The 26,974-nt window shown below is 48.1% G+C and overlaps 1 protein-coding gene across 2 annotated transcripts in view; it reads left to right on the forward strand.

Annotated features, from left to right (window-relative positions):
* The window catches only part of MOGAT2 (monoacylglycerol O-acyltransferase 2), a 477,687-nt gene that overhangs the window by 148,422 nt on the left and 302,291 nt on the right, over window positions 1-26,974 (forward strand). The window contains exon 1 of one of the 2 annotated variants that reach the window (XM_069203875.1): window positions 23,568-23,726. The exons of the other annotated variant lie outside the window; for it this stretch is intronic. Within the exon in view, the coding sequence (XP_069059976.1) occupies window positions 23,633-23,726 (94 nt within the window). The 5' untranslated portion in view covers window positions 23,568-23,632. Of the gene's footprint in view, window positions 1-23,567; window positions 23,727-26,974 lie in introns of those variants that run through there. 2 annotated transcript variants of the gene reach the window in all.

Below are 26,974 nucleotides of genomic sequence, written 5' to 3' on the forward strand. Positions count from 1 at the left end.
CATTTAATTCTTGCAAAAGATGAAAAATGCGTTCACCGTTACATTTCATTAAGATAGGCACAGATGTTAAGAATATTAAAGCACCCAGTAAATACAATGTCAAATATGAATGTATATTTGTGCAATGATGGACGTGACAAGGATGGAGTCTAAATTTGCCCTCCTCCAGCCTTTATATTTCTTGTATGGGAAGGCATTTTCGAGAGTGTAAATTTATATTGAGCTGTTTAGCTACTTTAAATCACTTCCAGATAATGTGGGCTGTATATCTTATATCATCAAATGTCTGGTGGCCAAGAACAAATACAGACTGATCTTCTTGGATGGCGTGTGGGAGGATTATGAAAAGGTTAGTCAGAAAAATGTTCATTTGAAATTTATGATCAATATTCATCAGGGCTGTAGGTCTGCAGGACGAACAGAGGGCCACATCTTTCCCTTGTTTTGTGATACTGGTTACCTGAGCATCGTTTATGAAATAAGGCAACTTTCCCTTGATTGCTCTTGCTTCGGAAATGGTTCAAGATCAAGGACATTGATTAATAAAGTTCTTGAAAACTTCCTCTGTAAAGCCATCCTGTCCAATAGCCTTACATGACTATGGTTCTTTTATGGTCTTCTTGACTTGGTCTTCTTCAGTGGGTGCTATCTGAAGTAATATACAGGAGCCTTCACTTGAAAACAACTGAAGTCATTCCCCAGCGGTGGAGGTAAGTGACCAGCCTAGAAAAGTCCAGTGAACAACTGTGCAAGTATTCAAAACATAACATGAGAACAGAACAGCTAAGGTTCCTACAATACAGATGCATGAGTGTGGAAAGGCTTGTGCAGCAGTTGCCATTATAATACTGTGTTTTGTATAAACATAAAATACAGCACAATCAAACACTCCCTTTGACAGTTAGTTATCCTGAGGAGATCTAGCTCCGACAGAAATGTCTGAGTGTGTCATTCAGGTTCCTGTTGTATAGAGTCATTTAAAACGAGCATCTTGCCCTCTGTATTTAATGGTCAGTAGTCATTCTCTAGTGTGTTTAGTGCTTAACACCCTTAAAAATACTGTATGAGATTTGCTTCCATATTCATACGTCCTCAGGCTCACTGCCAATAGGGCTCTCTTGGATCTGTTTAATAGAACCTTATTCTGTGCCCCCTTATATCTGTGACTTCCCACAGATTTAACCTGCCTCGTCCTGTTTATGTCTGTCTTTTACCACCTTAAGATCATCTTCCAGCTTAGTCTGACTGGGAGCCCTATTTTATTTTCTGCTGGTGGCAATGCTAAATCTTGCCTCTTAGAACTACGTGCAGCATTTTCCATAATGTGTCCCATGAAGTTTCCAGTATATCATTAACACTCAGGTAATTAGTAAGGGCCTCTGCTATCTTAACCATGTTGCGGGCGTCCCATTATGTCAAGCGCCTCAACTATTCTGGCTATATTGCATGCCATAGCATATTTCTATGACTCCTATGTTGGCCTGTGTCACATTCCTCGTAAGGCTTCCATAAACAAAGATCAATTCTATACTTTAATCGCTGTAATCCCTGCCATCAAGATGCAGGTCTCTCCAAACATCTGCCAGTTCGATATCTCCATACTGCTTTAATGTGTCTTGGGAGGTTTGACTAGTCTGTCTGCATTTTGTCCGCAAGCAGACATTTTTACCATTGGACCCCTAGTTAAACCTCCCTTCTAAGATAATTTTTCAGCTGCTGCAGCTTCCTCAGCATCACCTAGATAAAAATATCTTGATTCTGATTGGCCACGTATATTGTGGATTTCATGCTTATCTATGTCCCCAGCGTGCAAATCTCGGAGGCATACCTGTCAGGCCAGTCTAGCAATGGCTCTAGAATTACAGTTCCAACATGTCCCAGCAGGGTATCGCAACTCCCCTGGTTTTATTTTGCGGCAAGGAGTGGACCTGCTCTCTGTAGTGTTTTACCTAAACCTTTCTGTGTCCCACAGGAGGACCACGTCAGTCCACACTTCCTCCAGTCTAATATGAACTCTAGATCCTTCAGTGAGTGAGCTCAGTCCTCTAACATTAAAAGTCAGTACCTTAATCCGCATTATCATTCAGCATTTAAGTGCTGTCTATTTGCAGTGCCCCCAGTGGTGACTCTGTTCACTTTGTAACCACAGGTCCTCCCTTTCCTCCCCCTTTTCCACTTCAGATCAACATCTGCAATGTAACCAGCAGTGGGATGACTCTCCAGATCAACATCTTCTTGTCCTCTCATTACTTCTAATATTTCATAGGACTAATCTCCTAAAAGTCACCACTGGACTCCCCAGCTCCACCTCCTCCGCCCCACCACATGTTCAGTTTTAATTTCTAAGGGGGTCATTCCGACCCTGGCGGTAAAAACCGCCAGGGTCGCGGATGACGGAAGCACCGCCAACAGGCTGGCTGTGCTTCCTGGGCCATTCTGACCGCGGCGGTAAAGCCGCGGTCAGAAAACCGGGTCCGGCGGTTTCCCGCCGGATTTCCCCCGGTTGGCCAAATCCGCCATGGCGGCGTGGGGATTCTGACCCCCTTCCCGCCAGGAACAGGCTGGCGGGAACGGGTGTCCTGGGGCCCCTGGGGGCCCCTGAACTGCCCATGCCACTGGCATGGGCAGTGCAGGGGCCCCCTAACAGGGCCCCAGCCTGCTTTTCACTGTCTGCCTAGCAGACAGTGAAAAGCGCGACGGGTGCAACTGCACCCGTCGCACACCTGCAACACCGCCGGCTCCATTCAGAGCCGGCTTCAGTGTTGCAGGCCCCTTTCCCACTGGGCCGGCGGGCGCTAACTTGGCTAGCGCCCGCCGGCCCAGCGGGAAAGTTGAAATGGCCCCAGCGGTCTTTTGACCGCGGAGCGGCCATATGGCGGTTACCGCATGGCAGGCGGCTACCGCCGCCCGCCGCGGTTGGAATGACAGCCTAAGTGTTTTTGTTATATTTTAAAGTAACCTGCCTTTAACTCGGTCTGTGAGTCTAAGTCAAGCCCTCCAGTACATGTCCCCTCAATTTACCTTGCTACGAAATCTTCCAAAGTCAGGGAGCAGTGATACTTTCTTACAACCTTTTCAAATGTTATTGTGATCTCTCAATCAATCTCATCTCATTGACCTATTTCCTTGTGTCTGTCATCCTTCTTCTGTTGCATTTTAGCTTCTGGTGCAACACCTACTGTGTTAGAAATTATGGCCCTCATTCTGACCCTGGCGGTCTTTGACCGCCAGGGCGGAGGACCGCGGGAGCACCGCCGACAGGCCGGCGGTGCTCCAATGGGGATTCCGACCGCGGCGGTAAAGCCGCGGTCGGACCGGCACCACTGGCGGGGTCCCGCCAGTGTACCGCCGCCCCATTGAATCCTCCGCGGCGGCGCAGCTTGCTGCACCGCCGCGGGGATTCCGACCCCCCCTACCGCCATCCAGATCCCGGCGGTCGGACCGCCGAGATCCGGATGGCGGTAGGGGGGGTCGCGGGGCCCCTGGGGGCCCCTGCAGTGCCCATGCCACTGGCATGGGCATTGCAGGGGCCCCCGTAAGAGGGCCCCTACATGTATTTCACTGTCTGCTGCGCAGACAGTGAAATACGCGACGGGTGCAACTGCACCCGTCGCACAGCTTCCACTCCGCCTGCTCGATTCCGAGCCGGCTTCATCGTGGAAGCCTCTTTCCCGCTGGGCTGGCTGGCGGTCTGAAGGCGACCGCCCGCCAGCCCAGCGGGAAAGTCAGAATTACCGCCGCGGTCTTTCGACCGCGGAACGGTAACCTGACGGCGGGACTTTGGCGGGCGGCCTCCGCCGCCCGCCAAGGTCAGAATGAGGGCCTATGTCTCTAGTTGGCAGAGGTATGCACCCTTGTCCAAGTAGGGACCACAATCCTAGTCAGGGTAAGTCACAACATAATCCAAATGATTTTGTGCCCACCCTCTGGTAGCTTGGCACTGAGCAGTCAAGTTTGACTTAGAAGGCAATGTGTAAGTTATTTGTGCAGAACTTATACAATAACACAGTGAAAACACCAGAAGAATACACCACACAGTATTCAAAATATAGAGAATATTTATCTAAATAAAATACTGTTACAACAATGAAAATCCAATTTATACAAGCAAAGTTATGATTTTTTAAAGATTAATTCCCAATAAAGTGCTTAGAAACACAATAGCTCCAACTGGGGCTATCCCGGGATCGTAGACGGAGTCGTTACCAATAATCCTAAACCACCGGTGCTGGTCATGGAGTCACAGGGACCCCCAGGTACAGTACCTCTAAAAAACAAAGAACAAGGATGTTGCATGGAGTCAGGGAGAAGAGGCATCGCTGGAGCCGGTGAGACGTAAGTCCCTTATGGCACCCAAGGAGATGAGGCATCGGTTCCACACTGTGAGGCAGTTGGAGGCGAGGCGTCAGTTCTGTCCATTTGCAGGAGGAGCTGAAGCGGCTCTTCTAGTCGGTCAAAATGTGATGTGTTGACATTGCAGTGTCGCAATGACCCTGCATGACATCAGCAGTGTTGCTGCAATGTCGGACCTGTGTTGCAGGCTGTGGTCATTGCGTCCAGCGATGTCCACGGAGTGGGAGCAGGCTGCGGCCCTGGTGCTGGCAGTGCTGAAGTCTTTCTAGTTGTCGCTGTATTTGGAAAACTAGCAAAAAAGCCAGAAGATGAAGTGTTTGTTAGCCCTGAGACTTCAGAACAGGAGGCACGCTCAACCCAAACCCTTGGAGAGCACTTTTGGGGAAGGCACCGTCCTTCCAGCACAGTCAGAGGCCAGCAGGCAGTAGGGCAACAGCACAACAGCAGTCCTTCTCAGCAAGGCAGTCCAGATGAGTCCTTTGGGCAGCCAGGCAGTTCTTCTGACAGGAAACCAATGTGTGGTTGCTTGGACCCCCTGCATGGTGTGCCTAGGTTTGCACACTACATAGAGTTCCAGCCTCCTACATGTGGCGCAAGCATGGGGCAATCCTCTCATAAATATGCCCCGAGGTTTACGAACCTAATATAAAGCTCCATGGAGGCACTAACATTGGCCATCTCCAGACACCTGTATAGAATTAGGGTCATCAAACCCTTTTTTGTGTCTATCGCCTCCAGAGCCTCCAGAGAGGATAGTGGAACGGCTCTTATTGAATTAATTTCCTCCCACTGAGGACCCAAACATCTACCATATTTGTACTAGGCTCAGGTGAATTTTTTTTACGCCAGCGTAATCTTGCGCCATGCTACTTAATTGAGACTAAGGGTAAAAACTAGATCGCAGGAGCATGGGAAGAACACAACCAAACAGAACGTGAGTGACTTGTTCGTGTCACGTGCTATTTTGCACCTTTTTTGTTCACAAAATGCATCCTGGTACCAATGGGCATGAGGAAAATAGTGCAGAATGCCAGACTGGCATTTTGCCTAAAAATTCGTAATTTTGCATAAATTATTTTGCAGAAATTAAGCAAATCTCACCCAGACCTATGAAATATACAATCTTAAAGAGGAGCACATTATAAATGAACCGACAAGCAAGGGAAATGGCCTCTAGTTCAATAACAAAGCAGCTATAAATGTGGCCTGGAGTCCTGGTGACACTGTTGCACCAGTGAATGCTATTGCCGAGATGCCCCTTTCCAGTTGCTCTACGATCCGAAAAGTGAATTAAGTGGAAGTGTAAAGATAGAAATAAAATGGTAAATAATTCATCTGAAAGTTAGATGAATGGCGGAGCAGGATCCCAAGCAGCTGAACTTATTAACATAAACTGTAAATGAGCATCAGTGACACCATTCTGAATACTAAAGTAAGTAGTAGACATGTTCCAAATATCAGTTAAGGTCGAATAGTACATAGCTTTATTGTGCCTTTTTGTAACTCATCAGTACTCATCCATAATTTAGAATACGAATTGCCTATGCATTTTCACACTGATTAACTATGCACTCTATTCCGGGGATAAATGTTAAACAATCGCATTAGCCTATTGGCATGGCTCTGGGCAAACAAAGAAAGCAAAGTATTCCTGTGATGTTTGGAGAATCTACTTCTGCAGATCTGTGCCTGGATTGCAAAGATAGCAGGTCTGCCAGCAGCGGTTACCATGGTAACCGCTCATCGCCTTCTAAGGTCTGTGCTATAAACTTGTCATAATAAAACCTGAGTTATGTGGCGCCCCAAAATTCTGGTATTGCATGCCTGGAGGAATGAGACTCGGAACTGAGAAGTTTTTTTCTCATTTGGAAAAGGTGCTAAACAACAGGTCGTTGCCCAGCAGCAGCGCATATGTCGCGACAGCATGCTTAAAAGGACATCTGAAGCCCTGCTTGACCTTATCACAATGCCCTTTCCTACTGAGGCACGTATCATTTAATGACTGCTAAAGTGCTCGTGATATGAACGAGAAAGCAACCAGGCGGAGCTAGGTTTCAGGGTAAAGCTGATTATTTGAAAACTATAACAGAAGAGAGCAATTCCTGATGTATACTGCATGCTGATCCCACAATGCATCTCTGTACTTCAATCAAACAAGAATAAATGAATTACTGCTATCGACTATTTCTACACCACTGTCAAGTATTTTGCACTAGTGTCATTGGTAGAAAAAATATGGTCCCACTGCCAGGGGCGTAGCTTCAAGTGGGGAAGGGGGTGTTTGGCGTGTTACACCTCCTAATAAATGTATTTTCTGTGATAAATAGTTGGGACAAGTGGTGTCGGTCGGGTATTGTGAGACGTCCATCGCATTTCAGAAGGAATTTTTAAATGCACACAAACAAAAAACGCTCACACACACTCTCCCTCACTAAAGCATGCCCACTGCACATACCCCTACACCCCCCTAAACCATCATCACACAAGGTCCCACACAGGAATGCAAGCACTGGGGTACATGGTCACCCGCCCATTGCACACCATGCCACACACAGATGTAATAAACATCCTTTTATAACCCTGCAGGACCCCTACCCAACGTCACCGGACAGGAGGGTCCACACATGTCCACACCACCAACAGAAGAGGCCCACAGTGATGACAGCACCTCTGTCCAACTGGATCTAGATGACCAGCCCGGCCCATCGGGGACCTCGGGACAGTCGGTTCCCCACACCCAGTCACAGGCCACCACAGAGCTTCCCCCCTCTGGAAGCACCAGCACAGCACCCAGTGGGCCCATACCTCCGTCCCCAGGACACGTCAATCAGCAGTGTGTCCACCACTACAAGGAACCCAGGCTAACCCACCACCCCAACAACAACAGGGACCTGGGGGCAGTGGTAGTGGGCACACAGTCCAGGGGACCGATGCCCAGGAACGCAGGGGAACTGGGAGGGCTGCTGTGCGACAGGGGGTGGACAGGCCCAGGGAACCCACTCTCCACGAGGCCCTCTCCTCCATCATGGGAGCCTACCACCACTCCCAGGAGATGATGTCAATGGTACTGACAAGTTTCAGGAGACCCAGCACCTGCAGGAGGAACAGTATATGGGCTTCAGGGAGGAACTCAGAACCATCAATTCCACCCTGGGCACCATCGTAGGGGTGCTGAACGAAGTACTCAACACCAGGAGGGACACTGTGGCACTACAAGGGGCCCCTGACACTAGCCTGGACGATGAACTGCCCACCACCTCCGCCGGCGCTAGTGGACAGGAGGCACCGCCACAGGACCACCACACCAGCACCCCACTGCCTGCAGAGGGAGAACCACCTCACAAACGGTCCCTGAGATCCAGGAACAAGACAGAGAACGATGCCAAGACCCCCGCCAAGAAATGAGACCACCCTGATTGTCATCCTACTGTCCCACTTTGTCACCCTGTCCATCCTTAAACTGCCCAAGCTCCACTTCCTATGCCCATTTGGGCAATGCACCTGTGAGACTAATAGACTGGATTCTGCCATGGACATTCCTCCGCCATCACCCCTCACCATTTTACAACCCCCTCCAATATTTAGCACTTAAATAAACACCCTTAAAGCACAAAACAATCTGGAGTACGTCTGTGATTTCGGAATACTGTATTAGCAATAACTGTGGCAAAAAGCTCTTTCATTTGTAATGTCAACATACCTATGTCACACAGCTCTAGTCCAAGAGGAATCAAAGCAGATGTCACACTGTGGGACCCAGATCTGTGAAATCATAAGGGAAAGTGACAACTCAGTGACCATACACTGGGTGAAAACGACAGACAGTAGAGAGGCAGTAGTGTTTAAGTACATGTAGTAGGCAGGTCTGTATTCTTACCTGTGTTTCACTGGAAATATTGCTGGATCACTGAGTCCCTGTTGTCCATGTCTTCTTCCTCTGCTCCCTCGTCTTCACTGTCCACAGGCTCCACAGCTACAACAACACCGCCATCTGGACCATCCTCCTGCAGAAAAGGCACCTGTTGTCGCAAAGCCAAGTTGTGAAGCATACAGCAGGCCATGATGATCTGGCACACCTTCTTTGCTGAGTAGAATAGGGATCCACCTGTCATATGGAGGCACCTGAACCTGGCCTTCAGGAGGCCGAAGGTCCACTCGATCACCCTCCTAGTTCGCCCATGGGCCTCATTGTAGCATTCCTCTGCCCTTGTCCTGGGATTCCTCACTGGGGTCAGTAGACATGACAGGTTGGGGTAACCAGAGTCACCTGCAAATGGCGAGGGACAACTGTTAGACACACACTAACCTGGAGGGATATCCCCAGACAACCATTCCCACTTACTAGCTTCCAGCTGCTCACCTAATAGCCACACACGGTGCCTCTGGAGTTGACCCATCACATAAGGGATGCTGCTACTCCGCAGGATGTAGGCGTCATGCACTGAGCCAGGGAACATGGCATTCACATGGGAGATGTACTGGTCTGCCAAACATACCATCTGTACATTCATGGAATGATAACTCCTCCAGTTTCTGTACACCTGTTCACTCCTGTGGGGGGGTACCAAAGCCACATGTGTCCCATCAATGGCACCTATGATGTTAGGGATATGTCCCAGGGCATAGAAATCACCTTTCACTGTAGGCAAATCCTCCACCTGAGGGAAAACGATGTAGCTCTGCATGTGTTTCAGCAGGGCAGACAACACTCTGGACAACATGTTGGAAAACATAGGCTGAGACATCCCTGATGCTATGGCCACTGTTGTTTGGAATGACCCACTTGCAAGGAAATGGAGCACTGACAGCACCTGCACTTGAGGGGGGATTCCTGTGGGATGGCGGATAGCTGACATCAGGGCTGGCTCCAACTGGGTACACAGTTCCTGGATTGTGGCACCGTCAAGCCTATAAGTGATTATCACATATCTTTCCTCCATTGTCGACAGGTCCACCAACGGTCGGTACACCGGAGGATGCCGCCATCTCCTCACAGGTCCCAGCGGACGGTGCCTATGAAGGACAACAGCGAGCACAGAGTCAAACAACTCAGAGGTACGTACCCTCAGCTTACACAGAACACCATTTATAATCTAAAAAGTGGCCTGTATGTGTGTTGAGTCTAGGCCTAGGTATTTGTGACGCAGTTGAAAATGAAGCCATGTGGGCCCCTGAAATGGCGGGTGCCTGACCTGTAAAGTGGGACAATGGGATGTGAGGTAACTGCGCTGGCGTTGTACACCGTCGCAGTAGGCGGTCAAAGACTGCGGCGCAATGCTGCATTGGTTAACATTGGACCCTATGGGTCCCAGTAGCCAATGACGATGTACGCCGGCAGTGACGGTACGCACCGCCGCGGACATGACTGCCATTTTCTATCTGTTCAATCACTCGATACCTGATCTTTGACAGGAGAGGACCTACACTGCAAGTGTTGCTGTGACCTCGGTCTGGAAGAGACAATGGCTCGAGTGTCTGGGGAAAGGGCCCCTGCTTTCACATCGGAGGAGTTGGAGAAACTCGTGGATGGGGTCCTCCCCCAGTACACGCTACTCTAGGGTCCTCCAGACAAACAGGTAAGTACACTGGGAGCATGCTGTATGGGCTATGCCTGTGTGGAGAGGGGTGGATGTAAGAAGGAAGGGGGGAGACTGCGGCGTGCATGAAACGACAGTGAGTGCATGTGCCACATGGCAAGGGTAGGGATGGGGGCCAATCACTTTGACGGTGCAGTTGGTAATAAGTTTCTCTTCCCCCTGTAAAAAATCATGTAGGTCAGCGCCCACCAGAAAAAATATATTTGGCGTGCCATCGCCAAGGACGTCCGGACCCTGGGGGTCTACCACAGACGGAGCACCCACTGCTGGAAAAGATGGGAGGACATTCGCCACTGGAGCAAGAAGACGGCGGAGGCTCAGCTGGATATGGCCTCCCAACGTGGGAGGAGTGCCCGTCGCCCTGTTGTTCAGGATCCTGGCGGTGGTGTACCCAGAGTTGGAGGGCATCACAGCAGCCACAAGGGGGTGAGTACACTCGCATTCTGCTGCTTTTGCGCGCAGTGGAGGTGTCTGGGAGGGGGAGGTGGGCTGTGGGTTTCCCTAGGTCAGGGTGAGTTCCGTAGGCAAGGTACCTCCGTAAAGCAGGCCAAGTGGCACCCCACTGCACCTCTGTAGAGTGCCAAGTACACCTACTCATGCCCCTGTGTCATCCATGTGTGCAGATGTCGTCCATAGCCTAGTAGGACATTTCCCAGGAATTGAACAGTGGAGCCCAAGAGTGCGGCATAGTGCAGGGGGCTTCTGTGTCTGTCGTGTCCGCCAACGGTAGCGGTAATGCATGCACTCAACATGTCTTTCTTCTGTACCCCCCCCCCTTTTTGTGGTCTCCCTGTTCTTGTGTGCATTAGCATCATCAGGCAGAGGAGCAGTGGCACCGGAGCACGAGGGGGCTGCATCCCACATGGCCATGGAGGGCAACACTACGGAATCGGACTTCACCAGTGGGACGGAGGGCGAGGGAAGCTCCACGGCGGGGACAGGAGCTGAGACCAGTGACACAGACTCCTCCTCTGATGTGATGGCGGCAACATCTGTGCCCCCCCATCTACAGGTACAGCCGCCACCCCACCTTCCAGCACCATCCTCCCAGCAGTCCCTCAGCCTTCGCCCCGTGCCCGCTCACCCGCGAGGGTGGGCATCACCTTCGCCCCAGGCACCTCAGGCCCTGCCCCAGTCACCCCTGCTGCCCTCAGTGAGGAGGCCATTGACCTCCTCAGGTCCCTCACTGTTGGGCAGTCTACCATTTTGAATGCCATCCAGGGTGTAGAAAGGCAGTTGCAACAAACAAATGCATTCCTAGAGGGCATTCATTCTGGTCAGGCGGCCCTTCAGCGAGCTTTTCAGACTCTGGCCTCAGCACTGATGGCAGCCATTGTCCCTGTGTCTAGCCTCCTCCCTCCCCCCTCCACCTTCCTCCACCCAGACCCAATCCCCTGTACCCCAGCCTATCACAAGCACACCTCTAGACCAGCATGCACACACATCAAAACACAAGGGAAGCTCAGGCAAACATCAGCACCACACATCCCACAGGCACTCACGCAAGCATCACACACATGCAGACACACCAACATCCACTGCCTCCATTGTGCCCCCCTCCTCCTCGTCTCCCTCCTCCCTCCCAGTCTTGCCTACACTCACACCTGCATGCACTACCTCTACAGCCACTACTACCATCACCAGCACACCCACCACCACACATGCTCACGTGCAGTCACCACCCCCACTACCATTCACACGTCCCCTGTGTCCTCTCCCAGTGTGTCTGTGACGCCCCCTCCCAAGATACACAAACGCAGGCACATACCCACCCAACAGCCATCCACCTCACGACACCCTCCAGCGCATGCACCTTCACCCAAAGTCAGCAAACGAACACCTCCTACAACCACAATCTCTTCCTCCACTCCCAAACCCCTTCCAGCTACCTGTCACAGTGTCTCCCAAAAACTTTTCCTGTCCAACCTTGACCTCTTTCCAACATCCCACCCCATCTGTCTCCTAGGGCCCAAAGTAGCACCTCAGCCACAACATCTCCGGGACCAGTGGTGCCTGTAGTCACCGGAATCTGGAGTGCACCGGCAGCCAGTGTGGCACGGAGCCACAGCACAGACAGTCCCCCACCTGTGAAGCATCAGAAGTTGGCCAGTGCCTGGCGGGAGAGGGGGAAGACTCCAGCCACCAAAGCCGCTCTCAGGGGTACAGGTGGGAGTGTGGAGTCAGCTGCGACACCTTCCAAGGTGGGGAAGGGGCACAAGAAAGTCAGCAAGTCTGGGAAGAGCAGCACGGCGGAGAAGACCACCATCATCCCAGCTGCCCAGGAGGCCACCAGCCCTGCTGCCCAGGAGGCCACCGCCAGCACCAGCCCAGCTGCCCAGGAGGCCACCGCCAGCACCAGGCCAGCTGCCCAGGAGGCCACTGCCACCAGCCCTGCTGCCCAGAGGGCCACCGCCAGCACCAGCCCAGCTGCCCAGGAGGCCACCGCCAGCACCAGCCCAGCTGCCCAGGAGGCCACCGCCAGCCCAGCTGCCCAGGAGGCCACTGCTAGCACCAGCCCCGCTGGGACAGAGAGGATCACCAGCACCAGCCCTGATGGGACAGAGAGGACCGCCAGCACAAGCCCCGCTGGGCCATGAAGGACCGCCAGCACAAGCCCTGCTGGGACAGAGAGGACCGCCAGCACAAGCCCCGCTGGGCCATGAAGGATTGCCAGCACAAGCCCCGCTGGGACAGAGAGGACCCCTAGCACAAGCCCCGCTGGGCCATGAAGGACCGCCAGCAAAAGCTCCGCTGGGCCATGAAGGACCGCCAGCACAAGCCCCACTGGGACAGAGAGGACCGCCAGCACAAGCCCCGCTGGGCCATGAAGGACCGCCAGCAAAAGCCCCACTGGGCCTTGAAGGACCGCCAGCAGCTGAGTCACTGTAAAGGAGACCGCCGCTCCAAGCACCGCTGAACAGGGCACCGTCGCCTTAAGCACCGCTGGACCGGGCGCCGCCGCCTCAAGCACCGCTGGACAGGGCACCGCCGTCTCAAGCACCACTGAACAGGGCACCGCCGTCTCAAGCACCGCTGAACAGGGCACCGCCGTCTCAAGCAACGCTGAACAGGGCACCGCCGTCTCAAGCACCGCGTAACAGGGCACCGCCGTCTCAAGCAACGCTGGCCCATGAGCGCCAAGGGCACTGACGCTACTGAGTCTGTCACGGGCAGAATGAAGCACTCTGGGCATCATGCCCCCTCCAGAACCAGTGGAGAGATCAATCCACTACCTCTGTCCTTAGCAGGATGAAGCACTCTGGGCACCATGCCCCCTCCAGAACCAGTGGAGAGATCCATCCGCTACCTCTGTCCTTAGCAGGATGAAGCACTCTGGGCACCAAGCCCCCTCCAGAACCAGTGGAGAGATCCATCCACTACCTCTGTCCTTAGCAGGATGAAGCACTCTGGGCACCATGCCCCCTCCAGAAACAGTGGAGACTGTTATCCACTTGAGAGACTGTGGCTTTGCACTCCCCAGGATGAAGCAGTGGGCAACCCGCCCACTGTAGAGACTCGAGAGACTGTGGCTTTGCACTCCCCAGGATTGAACAGTGGACAAACCACCCACTGTAGAGACTTGAGAGACTGTGGCTTTGCACTCCCCAGGATTGAACAGTGGGCAACCCACCCACTGTAGAGACTTGAGAGACTGTGGCTTTGCACTCCCGAGGATTGAACAGTGGGCAAACCACCCACTGTAGAGACTTGAGAGACTGTGGCTTTGCACTCCCCAGGATTGAACAGTGGGCAACCACCCACTGTAGAGACTTGAGAGACTGTGGCTTTGCACTCCCCAGGATTGAACAGTGGGCAAACCACCCACTGTAGAGACTTGAGAGACTGTGGCTTTGCACTCCCCAGGATTGAACAGTGGGCAACCCACCCACTGTAGAGACTCACCTCATGGATTTGGCGTTGTGCACTAAACCGGCTGAGGTGCCCCCCCTTTCCCTCCCCCTTAGGTGCCTGTTTTATTGCTATCTGATGCCCCTGTAGTGTTCTCTCCGTCATGGCCAGGGATCTTGTGTGGGCCTCGTCCATACCATGTGGGCCCAGTGTTCCATGGACTTAATTGGAGCACTACCTGGACCACTATGCTTGGTATATATTTTGTACATGGTGTATATATATATATTTTTGCCTACTTGATTTTAATATATTACAATGGTTACACTCATTTTCTATTGTCTTTGCATTCTTCCAGGGGGCTTGGGGGGTGTAACTGTGATGTATCATGCTGTATTAGTGTGTGTGTTGTAGTGGGTGTGGGTGGGGGTGGGGGTGTTGCATGTGTGTGTCCCTGTTTTTTCCCTCCCCCTCCCCTGTGTCGTAGGTGCAGTACTCACCGTGGTCTTCGCCATGGCGTTCATGCTCCTGGTAGAGGAGCAGGAAGACAATCGCAGGGAGGATTTGGAGTTCCGGGTCCATGGTGTCCTCGTTCCTTGTGGGGTGTGTAGAGGTGAGCGTTTTCCCTTCGAAATCCTGTTTCCGCCGTATTTTTATCCGCGGTGAATCCACCCTGGAAAAGGCGGCGGATTGGCCTGTTGTGATACTGTGGGCGGTACTTTGTCCTCCACCTGTCTGTTGGCGGTGACCGCCGCGCTGTTTGTTTCTACCACCGTGGCGGTCGGAGTGTTAAAGTGGCTGTCTTTGTTGGCGGTTTCCACCACGGTCGTTATTCGTTATTGCAAAATTTTTACCGCCGGCCTGTTGGCTGTCTTACCGCCGCTTTAACACCGACTGCCAGGGTTGTAATGACCACCTATATGCCAGTGTGATGGTCGTAAAATCTCAAAGCTCACCCCCTCCTCTCCCCAATCTTAATGACCAAGCTACGCCCCTGCCCACTGGGTGTAGATTTTGCATTATCAACTTCTATGGTCAATATTTTTGAAAATTATATTTAGGACACATTTCTATCAGATAATAGCCCGGTTACCATATTCAGGAAGCATTACGTCAAGTGAAAATACTGATGTTTATCAGTAGTGATGTTTTCTCCCATTATTAAATATTTTTATTACATTTCTCGAATTTGTAGGGGGCCAGTGGAAGGAAGTTTCCTCATTTAATTTTTATTTTTACTAGGTAGTCACTCCACACCCCTATTTCTGTGACAACCTCAAAAAGGTTAAACATCAGTACAGGTTAGCAATGTTATAATGTTAATGTTAACAATGTTATTATGCCCCACTGATGTTTTGTTTGGTATGTTCCTAACACTGCTAGCCCAGCACCCTGTTAAGAATTAAAAACAAGCATTTGCAATGCAATGGGTCTTGCATTTGCTCCAGTTAGAGCTATTAATTTTGTAAATTCCTAACTGGACTTTTCTTGCCACACAAACTGAAAATAAAAAGTAATAGAGTTTCAGAAAAGCAAGCCGATTCAAAGCGCCACCGTGAGCGTGAAGGAGAGACTCAAAAGGAAAAAGAAGTTCGCTCGAAGTCAAGGTTATCGCCAAAAGTGCAATTATCCATGTAACAGGGTTGATGGCCAAGGCGATAAGAAACCCGCCCTAAGGAGGGACAAACATAAAGCAGTTACCAACGAAAACAAAGGATTTTTGAAAGGTAAGCCCGTGAACGAGTGATAGTGATGGGCGTGCAGTGGGCGTGGTTAAAAGCCTAGATACATGCCAACATGTCGGAAAAGCAGCGCTTGCACGCTACTAGGCTCGACCTACAAAAAAACCTGCTGAATATGGTGACAAACTGATGCCCCCCAGTGCGTGAGGCCTCTTTTTCTCATGGAACCCGCCATAGCTGTAGTCTTTCTTTGCTGTTTTATCCAAATATAGCTAATTGAAATGTGGCCTTTAAAGCTACTAAAAGCATATGTGGGCTTATTAAAAATATAATCTTTACAAGGAGGCATTTTTTTGCTTCCTTTAAAACAATCAACACTGCATATATCTTCTGGCTAACACGGTGCTCACCAGTCACAAAACTGCAATTTTTATTTGGCTTTATTTTTTTACAATTTTGTGTTAAAACATCTTGCTCTTAAATACGAAAAGGTGTATTTACTAAGACTTTGAGGCAAAACCCTTATATACGAATGTTTGTATACAGTTGGAGGAATTCAAAGGGGGGAAGCGCGACAGAAATGCATATGGTGGCCATGAGTACGATTTCCCGAGACTTAGAATATCTCCTTGAAGATATAAGCAGGAAGGTTTAGTTTTTCCCTTTTAATTTCTTTATATCTGCATCTGGGAGGGCTGATATGGCTCAGCGAATTAAGGCCCATATTTATACTTTTTTTAGCTCTGCATTTGCGTAATTTTTTTACACAAAAGTGGCGCAAACCTACAAAATACAATTGTATTTTGTAAGTTTGCCTGCTTTTGCGTCAACAAATGACACAAAGTAGTGCTAAAAAAGTATAAATATGGGCCCAAACGCTGACATATGAGGAGCCACTGTTCTGAATCCTGGCAAGGCTGACCTATCCATGAAAGGTCTGTAAAGTTATACATTTATATGGGATGATTGTAATACTTGGTTAAAATGGCAGAAATGTGGTATGATCCTATAAACAATAAATTGTATTGATGGAGTTTAGAATCATTTTGCTGGAGGAAGGTCTCCTCCTTTGTATATCATGGGCGGATGGATTTCTAGGGCTTCAAATGTCCATGCTCCTCCTGTGTTCTTTGCATTGGCCTCTGGTCTCATTTATTGTCCTCTGGTTTTTATGCTTTTATATCCTAGTCTTTGTCTCCATTCTTGGAAGTAAGCATTCTCGACCCTATATTAAAAGATTGACAACAGTGGGCCAAGTTGTACGCCTTGCAGCACAATGTTTACATCATTTGATTGAAGACCAATAGTTTCTAACCCGGCACTGACTCAAATGTGTAGTGCTTTTTGGGTGTCCCTTTTTGGGTGGGATATGCAAAGGTGGGGGACCTTGCTTCAGCAAAATGATTCTAAACTCCATCAATAGAATGTATTGTTTATAAACCTGACATATAATGGGTTCACCCTTTCGATGAGAGCATTGAAATGATGATCCAAACCGGTACATTTTAAGCACATTTCACCTAAAAGATCCACTTAAGAGCGTGTGACAGGCTTCAGCATTTTATTTTTCGCAGTTTTACATAGTGTAAACAAAAACAGAGATTAGAACGGCCCTTTTGTTTGTGCTGTTTTAAAACTGCCAAAAATTAAACGATGATTGTCTCCCTCTCACAATACATACAATTAAACCCGATTCAGACAGATTGTCTCTGCTTCAGTATGTCATTGGAATAATACATTATCCAGACTGTTTTTTTTAAATCTCCCACTTGCCTGCTCTAAAATGTTTGCATGTGTGATGCTGGTAGGTTTGGACAGCTTGGAGGGAGAAAGTTGTTATAGTCACCACACTCAGCCTTACCTGAGGCGGGGGGCAGGTCCATCTGCTTTGGTGCCCTCAATGAAGACATTGCAGCAAATGATACAGTCAGCTGTTGAAGCAGCCTTCAAATTCAGAGAGCCCCCCCTCCCCCTCTCCACTGCTGAAAGTGCCCAGGTTGAAGAATAACAATAATGCTGGGGACCTTGATGAGGAGGATGTCTGGGGGTGCTTTACCCAAGGTGCAGATTTCACAGAGGTGTTGCAGCACCTTATAAACAATCTAATATTTTCTCCTCTCATGGCTCATCAAATGAGGACTTTTTTTCACATTATCAGTGGATGGAACCTAAGTCCCTCCCACTTTATAGTGCTGTGACTAAAGTATTATTATCATGTGAATTGAAGGATCTGGAGAGACGTCTTTCCCAAGATTCCTGGTGAAGTGATACCTCCCAGAGAAATTCAGCAAGGAGTTTCCGGCAAATGTAAAGCTCGACAACTTGAGGACTGGTCTCCTGACCCAGGGAACAGGAATCACTGACGGTGTCCTTCCATCCAATGCAATGGACAGAAAATTCGAGGCAGCAGTCAAACGGGCTTCTTTAACTTCGAATTTTGAGCTTTGGGCCAATGTTTACACCACTTACACAATCCAATCCCATTTGCAGGGATTTTCGTAAATTAGTGGACCAAATGAATGAAGGTGTTGATCGTTCATTTGTCCTTTTATCTATGGAAAAACAGTTCTATTTCCTTCTAGACATTTTGTTTGACAACCTATGTACTTCGGCAGCAGCTTCAGGGGCAGCAATTGTGGCTTGGAGCCACAGACAAATGTGCCCATGGAAGGCAGAGGCACCCCAGAAAGCTGTTAGTGGAAGGCCCCTCATTGGTTCCAAAATCTTTGGCCTGGAACTCGAGGACTTTATCAAGAAATCAATAGAAAACAAGACGTTGTTGGTTTCCACTACAGTTTTTTCTAGGGTTCAAATTTTGGTTTAGATGGGCTTTTGCTCCATGATCTATCAAAGCAACCAACCAGCCTTTTTGAAGTATGGGTGGCATCCAGTGCTCCCACCTGCTGATCCCAAAGGATGACTCTGCCATAACATTGCTAGATGGGGGAAGACTACTTTCATTCAAGGACATATGGCAGTCTACCATAAATTATACCTGGGCACGGGATATTATATCTTCGAGTTACAGAATACCCTTTGTGAGCACTTCCCCTCCTTTTCTTTAGGCACACTTCTCTGCTTGGTGTCCGGAAAACTGACTGACCCTTCTTCCAGGAGGCCGTCTGGTCTTGAACAATGCAGCCATCATTGAAGTGTCTCAAAAGGAAAGAGATCAGGACTAATATTTAACCCTCTTTCTCGCTCAAAAGTCTTCCAGAGACTACAGTCCAGTCCTCGACCTAAAGGGTGTCAACAGATATGTTCCACATAAGCTCTTCAAAATGGTCTCACTTCAGTTATGCTGCTCATCAAAGAAGGGGGTTCCTCTGTTCCACAGACATGCTGGGTGCATATCTTTATGTCCAAATCCACCTAAATTGCCAAAGATATCTCCAATATGTGGTGAATGATCAATTCCAAGTTTTACCCTTTGGCCTCTCCTCGTCTCCCAAAGTGCTCATCAAGATGCTGGCACCCCTGGTTAGTATTTTACATGTCTTTGATATTCAAGTATATCCTTATCTAGTTGACTGGCTAATTGTGTCTTCCTCTTTTTCGAGGGCCGAGGAAGATGTTCAGGGAAACTGGTCCTTAATCAACACAGTTTCCTAATGAACCTCAAAAAGTCACATATCAATCCAACAGAAAGACTCACATTCATCGGAGCTCTGTTCCAGACAAGTATCGCCCAGGTCGTTGAGTTTAAAGAGAAAAATAAACCTAACACCTCCTCTGAAATCTCTGTTGTCCAAGGATTATGTGATGCATCTGTGTAGTTCTAGAGTCATGGGGACTGAAATACTAGGGTCAGAGTAGAAGTTAGAGAAACAGGTGGATGGGGCAGTACTAAAGAAGTCAGGCTACTTACTTATTGGCATTCTTGTCTTCTTTTCACTGTGTATTGGATAGCACCAAGTTGAGGATTCAGGGTCAGATGGCTTCATCCCTCTCCATTATTTCTTGGAAGCATCTCCATCAGTATCCCTTAGTAAACTGTCTTCTCGTGATTTGGGGTCCAAAATCAGAAAACGACAAAGTTTTGGTCCCAATACCATTGAAAATCAGAGCTCAACTCTCATGGTGGTTAAATGCCTTAAACCTAGACAGGGGCTCTCTTTTGAAGTCCCTCCATCCATCCTCACAATATCTACAGATGCCAGCAAGAAGGGTTGGGGAGCAGGTTTAAAACACTACAAGGCACAGAAGAGGTGGCAGCTTTATCAAGCACCCCAATCCTCCAATTGAGAGGAAGTGCTAGCAGTTCAGAAAGTTCTCCTTCACTTTTCCCCTCTTAAAACATCTCTGGTGGTTTGTGTTCAGACAGACTACTAGGTTGTCAGGTCTTATATAAATCATCTGGAGGGGATGGGTTCCCTGGATCCACCTCTCATTTTCCAGAAGATCTACCTCTGGGCAGAACAGAATTTTCTGTTTCAATTAGCAGTGTATCTTCCTGCGAAGGAGAATGGGCCTGTGGACTTACTGAGTAGCCGATTTCCATCCTCTGTTTCCCTTTGCCTATACCCAGATCTGTTCCTTGAAATTTTCAAGCTATTTGGCAACCCATAGCTTGACGTCTTTGCCACAGAAGAGAATGCTCTTCTCCGATGCTTCTTCTCTCTATGTTCATCTCAGAGGGCATGGGCATTGGATGCACTTTTATTCCGATAGACAGCTGGTATCCTTTATTGCTTTCCTTGTTTTCAGTTAATTTCGTGAGTAGTAAAGAAAAGTCGGAAGATCATACAGAAGTACTCATAGAAGGTCTGGGTTGGTCCAGAAAGCCTTACTTCCCAATCCTCCTTCAGTTGTTGGCATCTCCTCACTGGCAGTTTCCCCTTTCTCCATCACCCCTGAGATGCCCTCTCCTGTTACTGACCTCCATGAAGAGTCTCAATCTGGGGGTCTTGCATTTGAGATGTAAATCTGTTTTTCCAGGGCTGTTCAGATGAGGTTGATCAAACAATTTAGTCTACAAATCCTTCAAGCCTCCAGTCTTATACAAGACACTAAAGAAATGTTGATTCCCCCTGTTCCTCTAAAAATATTTCGCCTTTCACTTATGATCCAATTAAGATTCATTTTTTTAAGAGATAGATTTTGTTGGGTTTCACTGTTTTCACATTAAAGAGCTAATGGCCAGCCATCCAAGTATTCTGTGGCTTTGACGTTCTAATGATCTCTGCTTTGGCCTCTCAACCCTTAAGAAGCTTTTTTCTTAAGTGCCCAGTTATACATTCCCCACTTCTCCCTTGGGATTAACCACTGTTTTTTGTTTTTTTAAAATCTACAATGCTCTTCTTTTGAACCTCTCCTGACCACACATCTGTTATCTTCTTGATAGCTGTCTGCTCTAGGAGGAAAATTGGAAAGATGGGAGCCTTACTATCTACTCCTCCATTGAGCTGATTTTTTCAGGAGAAAGTAGTCATAAGGCCAAGTCCAACTTTCTTGCCTAAAATCCCAACTACTTTGCATTGTAAGAAATATATAGTTCTTCCTGTTTTTTTAGAAAATCCGTCTGTAGAGGAAGAAGTCAACCGCCATTCTGTGGATGTTCATAGAGCACTCACAATCTACCTAGTGAGGATGTCCTCTTTTCGGCAGTTAGATTAACTCTCTGTTACTCTTCACCTGTCTGGGAGACGCCTTCCTTATCTACACTTTCCTCGTGGGTTGAACTTGCAATGGCAAAACTTCAATGAATTAGCAGGGCATGCGCTACCTCTTGGGTCAGAGACCTTCACTGGCTTCCTGTCACCAAGAGGATCACCTTCAAACTCCTCATCCACGCTCACAAAGCTCTTCACAACACAGGCCTGGCCTACCTCAACGAGCGACTCACCTTCCACACTCCCACCCGACAAATCCGCTCCGCCAACCTTGCCCTCGCCGCCATCCCTTGCATCCATCGAACTACAGCCGGTGGCAGATCTTTCTCCCACCTCGCCGCCAAGACCTGGAACACCCTCCCCACCCACCTATGACAGACCCAGGAGGAAACGACTCAAGACCTGGTTATTCAAGCAGTAGCAGTCCTTCCCTACCCCCCTCTCAGCACCTTGAGACCCTAGCGGGTGAGTATCGCGGTTTACAAATGTTTGATTGATTGATTGATTGATTGTTGTCCAAGGAAGATCCTTGAGGGGCGTACCAGCTTCTTGGGCATCATTTAAATGAGCAACTCTGAAGGATATGTTCTGCGCAGCCACGTGGTCATCTCCACACACTTTAATGTCTCAGTATTGCCTTCTGGTGAGAGGCTGTTGATCTATGGAATTTGGTTTACATGTTTTGTCCTCTGTGCTTCATGGTTAGAAATCTATTTCTTCTTTTGATGTCTTCATTAAGGTTCATGGGTGCAGCATTATATTGACTGACTATTTTCCTCTTGTGCGAATCACAAAATCAAAATGAGCTGAACTGTCATTAATTCATGGGGTAAGGAATTTATGAGGAAGACAGACAAGGAGCTAGTGGCCCAGTTACTTAGGAGTAATCTTCGTTACTCTGAGTCCATGTCTTCCTCGTCACAGTCCTGAATCCCCACCAGCTCAATTCCCAATTTATATTTTGATTTGATTCCAGGTTAATTGAAGCTTCAGGAAGTGGTCATGGTGGGGAAGGGGGGTTCCTGGTTTATGTGAAGCTGGGATACGGGGCGCCATATTGAGTGTATAATTTTAGCTAAACTAAATATGCAGTGTCTGTAAGGGTAGAAGATAAATCATGGAGTAAGGACTGGGACAAGGAAGACCTGAACTCAGTAATGAAGGCTACCGGTAAGTACCAGCGTCATCACTATATGTGTTCCAAAACCCTGGAAATGTACATGCCATGCTGTGGCTTTGCAGAACCCCTTTCTTAGTGCTGTGCTGTAGTGCTGTGGCTCTTGAGAGTTCTCTTCAATGTTGTGCTGTTGTCTTCCAGACCCAATCAGCACAGTGATGTGGCTGTATGGCCTGGCTTAGAATGGAGATTTGACTGTCTAAGTCTCATTTCAGCGAAGTGCTGTCGCCATCCAGGGGCCTCCTCAGCATAGTGCTGTAGCTGTCCAGAGTTCTTACCTGTTGTGGCCATCAAGAGTGCTCAGTGTTATGCCAGTGCAGTGCTGTAGGCACCACCCAGTGCTCTCTACAGGGCAGTGCTGTGACCACCCAATAGTATCTAAGGTGCAGTTCTCTTCTGTGGCTGTCTCAAGCTATCCTCAGCACAAGTGGCCAAAAGGTGCCCTTCTTAGTTCAGTGCAGTAGCTGCCCAGAGCACTCCTCAGAATAGCGCTGTTCCCAGAGATATCGCCTGGGTAGAGCTTTGGCCTCACATTAGAGCGCTACACAGCTCAACACTGTGGCCCCCGGTGCTCCCCTCACCATAGTGCTGTGTCCGCCAGGAGCACTCTACGGCGCAGCAAGGAGCTATGACTACCTTGAGCCCTCCTCATATAATGCTGTGGTTGCTCAGAAACCTCCTCATCTCAGCGCTATCGCTGTCCAAAGTTTTCCTCAACTGTCCAACTTGTGCAGTCCTCATCAGAGTGCTGTGGCCACCCAGTGCCCTCCCAGCGCAGTGATGTGACCACCCAGTGCCCTCCCTCCACAGTGCAGTGCTGTGATCAACCAGTGCCCTTCACAGCGTAGTGCTTTGGCCACCCAGCACCCTCTCAAGTGTGAGACGAGTGCTGTGTCCATCCATCCAGACCTTTCCTTAGCGCAGTGCTGTGGCTACCTAACCTAGAGCCCCCCCACGGTGCAGCGCAAGCGGCTCACTGCAATGGAGCCTTACTGCACTCTACTCCTAAGGGTGAGATGTGATCACTTCATGGCACACCGAACATCCATACACCAGTGACATTACGTCATTTATCCATTTATGGCACTCGACGACCTCAGTACCAGCTTCTCCCCCTGGATCCACCCCCCCCCCCCTCCACCACCACCACCACCACACCTGCCCACGCCGCCCGGGGGCATCTCTACCAAGGCCTCTGGTTATTGCGCAGGGCCGGGAAGGGCCTTGGCCGTCTTTCATCGCCTGCCAGCTCTACACTCGAAGTTCCACATTGCGACACCACACACCTGAGGAAGATATCAGGTCGACTTTGGACCCTCCCTTCTCCACGGTTCCCATTCTCGCCTTCCACGAGCATCCAAGATGTCGATCGAGTTCGCCCCCCTGGCTACCCCCTTGGAGCGGAGGCTGCAGACCGCCGCCGTGATACAGTGGGTGTACTCCTTCCTGGCTCTCGGTAAGCACCGGCCGGGGGCCGCGCCCCAGCTCCGCGTGACATGGGGCGTGAGGCGTCTGTGCAGTGTGTGGCAGCGCGAGGGCTGCAGCGCCCGCGTGACCTTTCTCTCCTTTCCTAGCACATTAGGCCTTTTATAAAAGGAAGTAATCTAATGCAGACGTAGAGTCGTTGCTAGATTTTCATGTAAAAGTTGTTTCCCGCTGTGAACAGTTGCAGGTCTATTCTATGATGTCTGCAGGCAAGTCATTTTTTTAATGAGCTTTCGTGTCGCTGATCAGAGTTGTCGTCGGTTTAATGCTCATTCTGTTGCACAGCAATGTCGGAAAACATGCATTAATGTACGTTTCCTGAAGTAGGTCAGAAGTGGCCGCAGAGGAAAAAAGTAAGCTTCCATCTTCCAAGGTAAGACGCAATAGGCCTCATGTACCATCCGTATTTGCAAACCTGGGAAGTGCAATCTGCCCACTGCCTGGTTTACGAATTGGGAAAGAAATTGTGATGCGATCTACGTATTCACAGGTTGCATCGCAAAGTGCCCATTTGCAGGAGGTCGCAAACTAACCTGTGGTAACGCGTCCAGCCCTTATAAATTACCTGTACCTGGACACGTTGGAGGTCGGTGAATCTTTTAACCGAGTCGGGCTCTCCTCATCCTAAAATAGTCGAGTCACTCAGATCAATAATCAATAACTACTGTAATCGGTAATCAATACCCAATTAATAGGTCAATATAGCACATCAGAAATCAATAACAGTTTGTATTTCGGCGCACCATGACCTTTCAGTCATGAATAACCACACCAGTTTATTAAAAGTTAGTGAATTTATTTCCCTATATTAACAAAGCTAGCACGATATATATATGTCTCAACACCAATTGATATATGTTTATGAACATTACTAGCTGTCCATAACGGTGGAAGAAACGCAATCTACGCAAAATCTGGATGATGATACACTCTGTTATAGCAATGCAAATCACCAATGTGACTAACTGTATTTGACTAATTGCATACATTAGGTCAGCATAACAAGATTTCAATTCTTCAAGATACTTTGAATGAATACCTCGACTAACCTCTAATTAGCATTGGCATGTGGGGCTTCATGCGAAACGAATTTAGTCACACAAATTTGGAAAACTTCTAGCTAGGGCTCTGTCAAAATAGCAGTTGGTACCTAAAAGGAAAAACACAATGCATAATACATTTATCCTTTCATATTTACCAAATACAATCAGCATTCAAGAAAAGTCTTCGTCCTTCAGGTACCGATTGATCAGCATAGGGCAAGTTTCGAAGGGGCAAAGTTAAGGGCAAGTTTCCTTGCAGCGGCAAGGAGAATGGGGCAAAGTTACTGCATAGGCAAGACGGGGCAAATCAAAGTTAAAGTCTCTAGGGTGAGAATTCTTAAGTCTCTTTCTCTCGAATAGAGAAAAGGGTATCAGGGTGTCGTCCAAAATGGAGTCTGGCATCAGGCTTCAAACTGGCATCGAGGAAAATGGCTGACTTCTCTTTGTCCGGTGGGTTTAAGTAAGAAACATTCCAAATTCTGCAGGGTCTTCCATTGGAGGGTTCATAGGTTGGCTTCAAATTGTCCAATGAAAAATTGCCTTTTACTAGAACTTATTTGTGCATACATTAGCCTTGGAGCCTTGGAACACAAATTGTCTCATGGTTTGCCAATTATTTTTGGTATCTGTACCTTCATTGTCCACACCTGCAGAGACTGACCTTGTATCAAAGGGGATGTAACCGGCCTAGCACGAAACCTTGGAGATAAGTGTACCAGCCAGTTTCTACTGGAAAAATACAACTTCAAGCAAGAATATATGTTTCATTAGTTCAAGGAAAAAAGAATCACGCAGTTAGAATTTGAAGCCAAACAACTAGGCCAAAGCCTATACTAAATTTAAGCTAAGCAAAACAGTTTTCAAACAAGAAATCATGGCATACATTTGCGATTATGACGGATTACTACATTTTCAATACTTCATGATTAATAAAGCTCGTTTACAATGATGGCGAACTACCCCGAGGGCACATTTTCCCTCGTATATTATTTCTTTTACTAACATCACTCTATATTATACGTTTGATTATGCAATATATATGAATATATGTAGGACCCTCTTTTTCTGCGTCATCAATCCCTCCTCTGATGACTAATTATGTCATCACATCAAGTCTACCCACAAATTTTATTCCATTAAAATTCTGTATAGTAATTTGGCACTTCGGTCAATTCCCTTTTTCTTTTAGTCCCTTTTGATTTTTCTCTATAAATTTCCACCATTTTGTTTTCTATCTTCTCCTCTCTCTTTCTTTTGTTCCTTGCTTTTATTATTTTAATAACTTTCCATATTCCCCAAGGACCTAATAAACAAATTAATACTATTAATATTCCCTTTACTATCTTTAATAACAATCCGTTCCAAACGTTGCTGAGCCAATTTTCCACAGAAGCAAATCCCTTTCCAACCTTCTCCCAAACTCCGGGCTCTTTCAATTCCTTCAAATCTATGCTTTCTTTGGTTAAGTTCGTAAGCATTGTTCTAATTTTTCCACTACTGTCTGGTATATAGGTACAGCAGTGACGTGTACCAAGCATTTTGCAAACGCCGCCATCCTTTGCTAAAATAATGTCTAAGGCAAGCCGATTTTGAAGAGTCATAGCTCTTTCTGCAGCAAGTTCAGCATCCATCAGGATTATAGCTCCTGAAAACTTTGTCAGCATGTTATCCACAATAGTAGACAACTTTTGTATTTTGATTGAATTCAATATGACTCCTACTGAAGGAATCAATGCTCCAAATATGTCTCCTACCACACCAGAAGCTGTCTCCCTTTTCTGAACACGATGTGATTCAGACAGCTTTGGAAATTTCTTTAAGTCATCTAGTTGGTAAACTTTTGGGAACACTATTCCCAAATAACACCTCCCATACCATCCTTTAGGAAGACGATAATAGGCGTTGAGTCCACAAATATAATATACTCCAGGAATAACTGGATCTTGTCCATTCAGCATGAACGTCCACTTAGATTGAAATGCGTACGTATGTTTGCATTCACTCGTTCCCACAAAAACTGTGTCATAATATGATTGAAATCTATGTATACAAAATCTGCCTACATGCAATGTATCTAAAGCTATTTTCCCTTGTGTTTTTATTGCAGCAAAAGCATAATTATCCACAGACGTCCTTTCGTGTAATTCCCTCTCTAATTTCTCCTTCATTTCATTCT

Source organism: Pleurodeles waltl, chromosome 8 (genome assembly GCF_031143425.1).
Source record: "Pleurodeles waltl isolate 20211129_DDA chromosome 8, aPleWal1.hap1.20221129, whole genome shotgun sequence".
In the NCBI taxonomy this organism is placed as follows: domain Eukaryota; kingdom Metazoa; phylum Chordata; class Amphibia; order Caudata; family Salamandridae; genus Pleurodeles; species Pleurodeles waltl.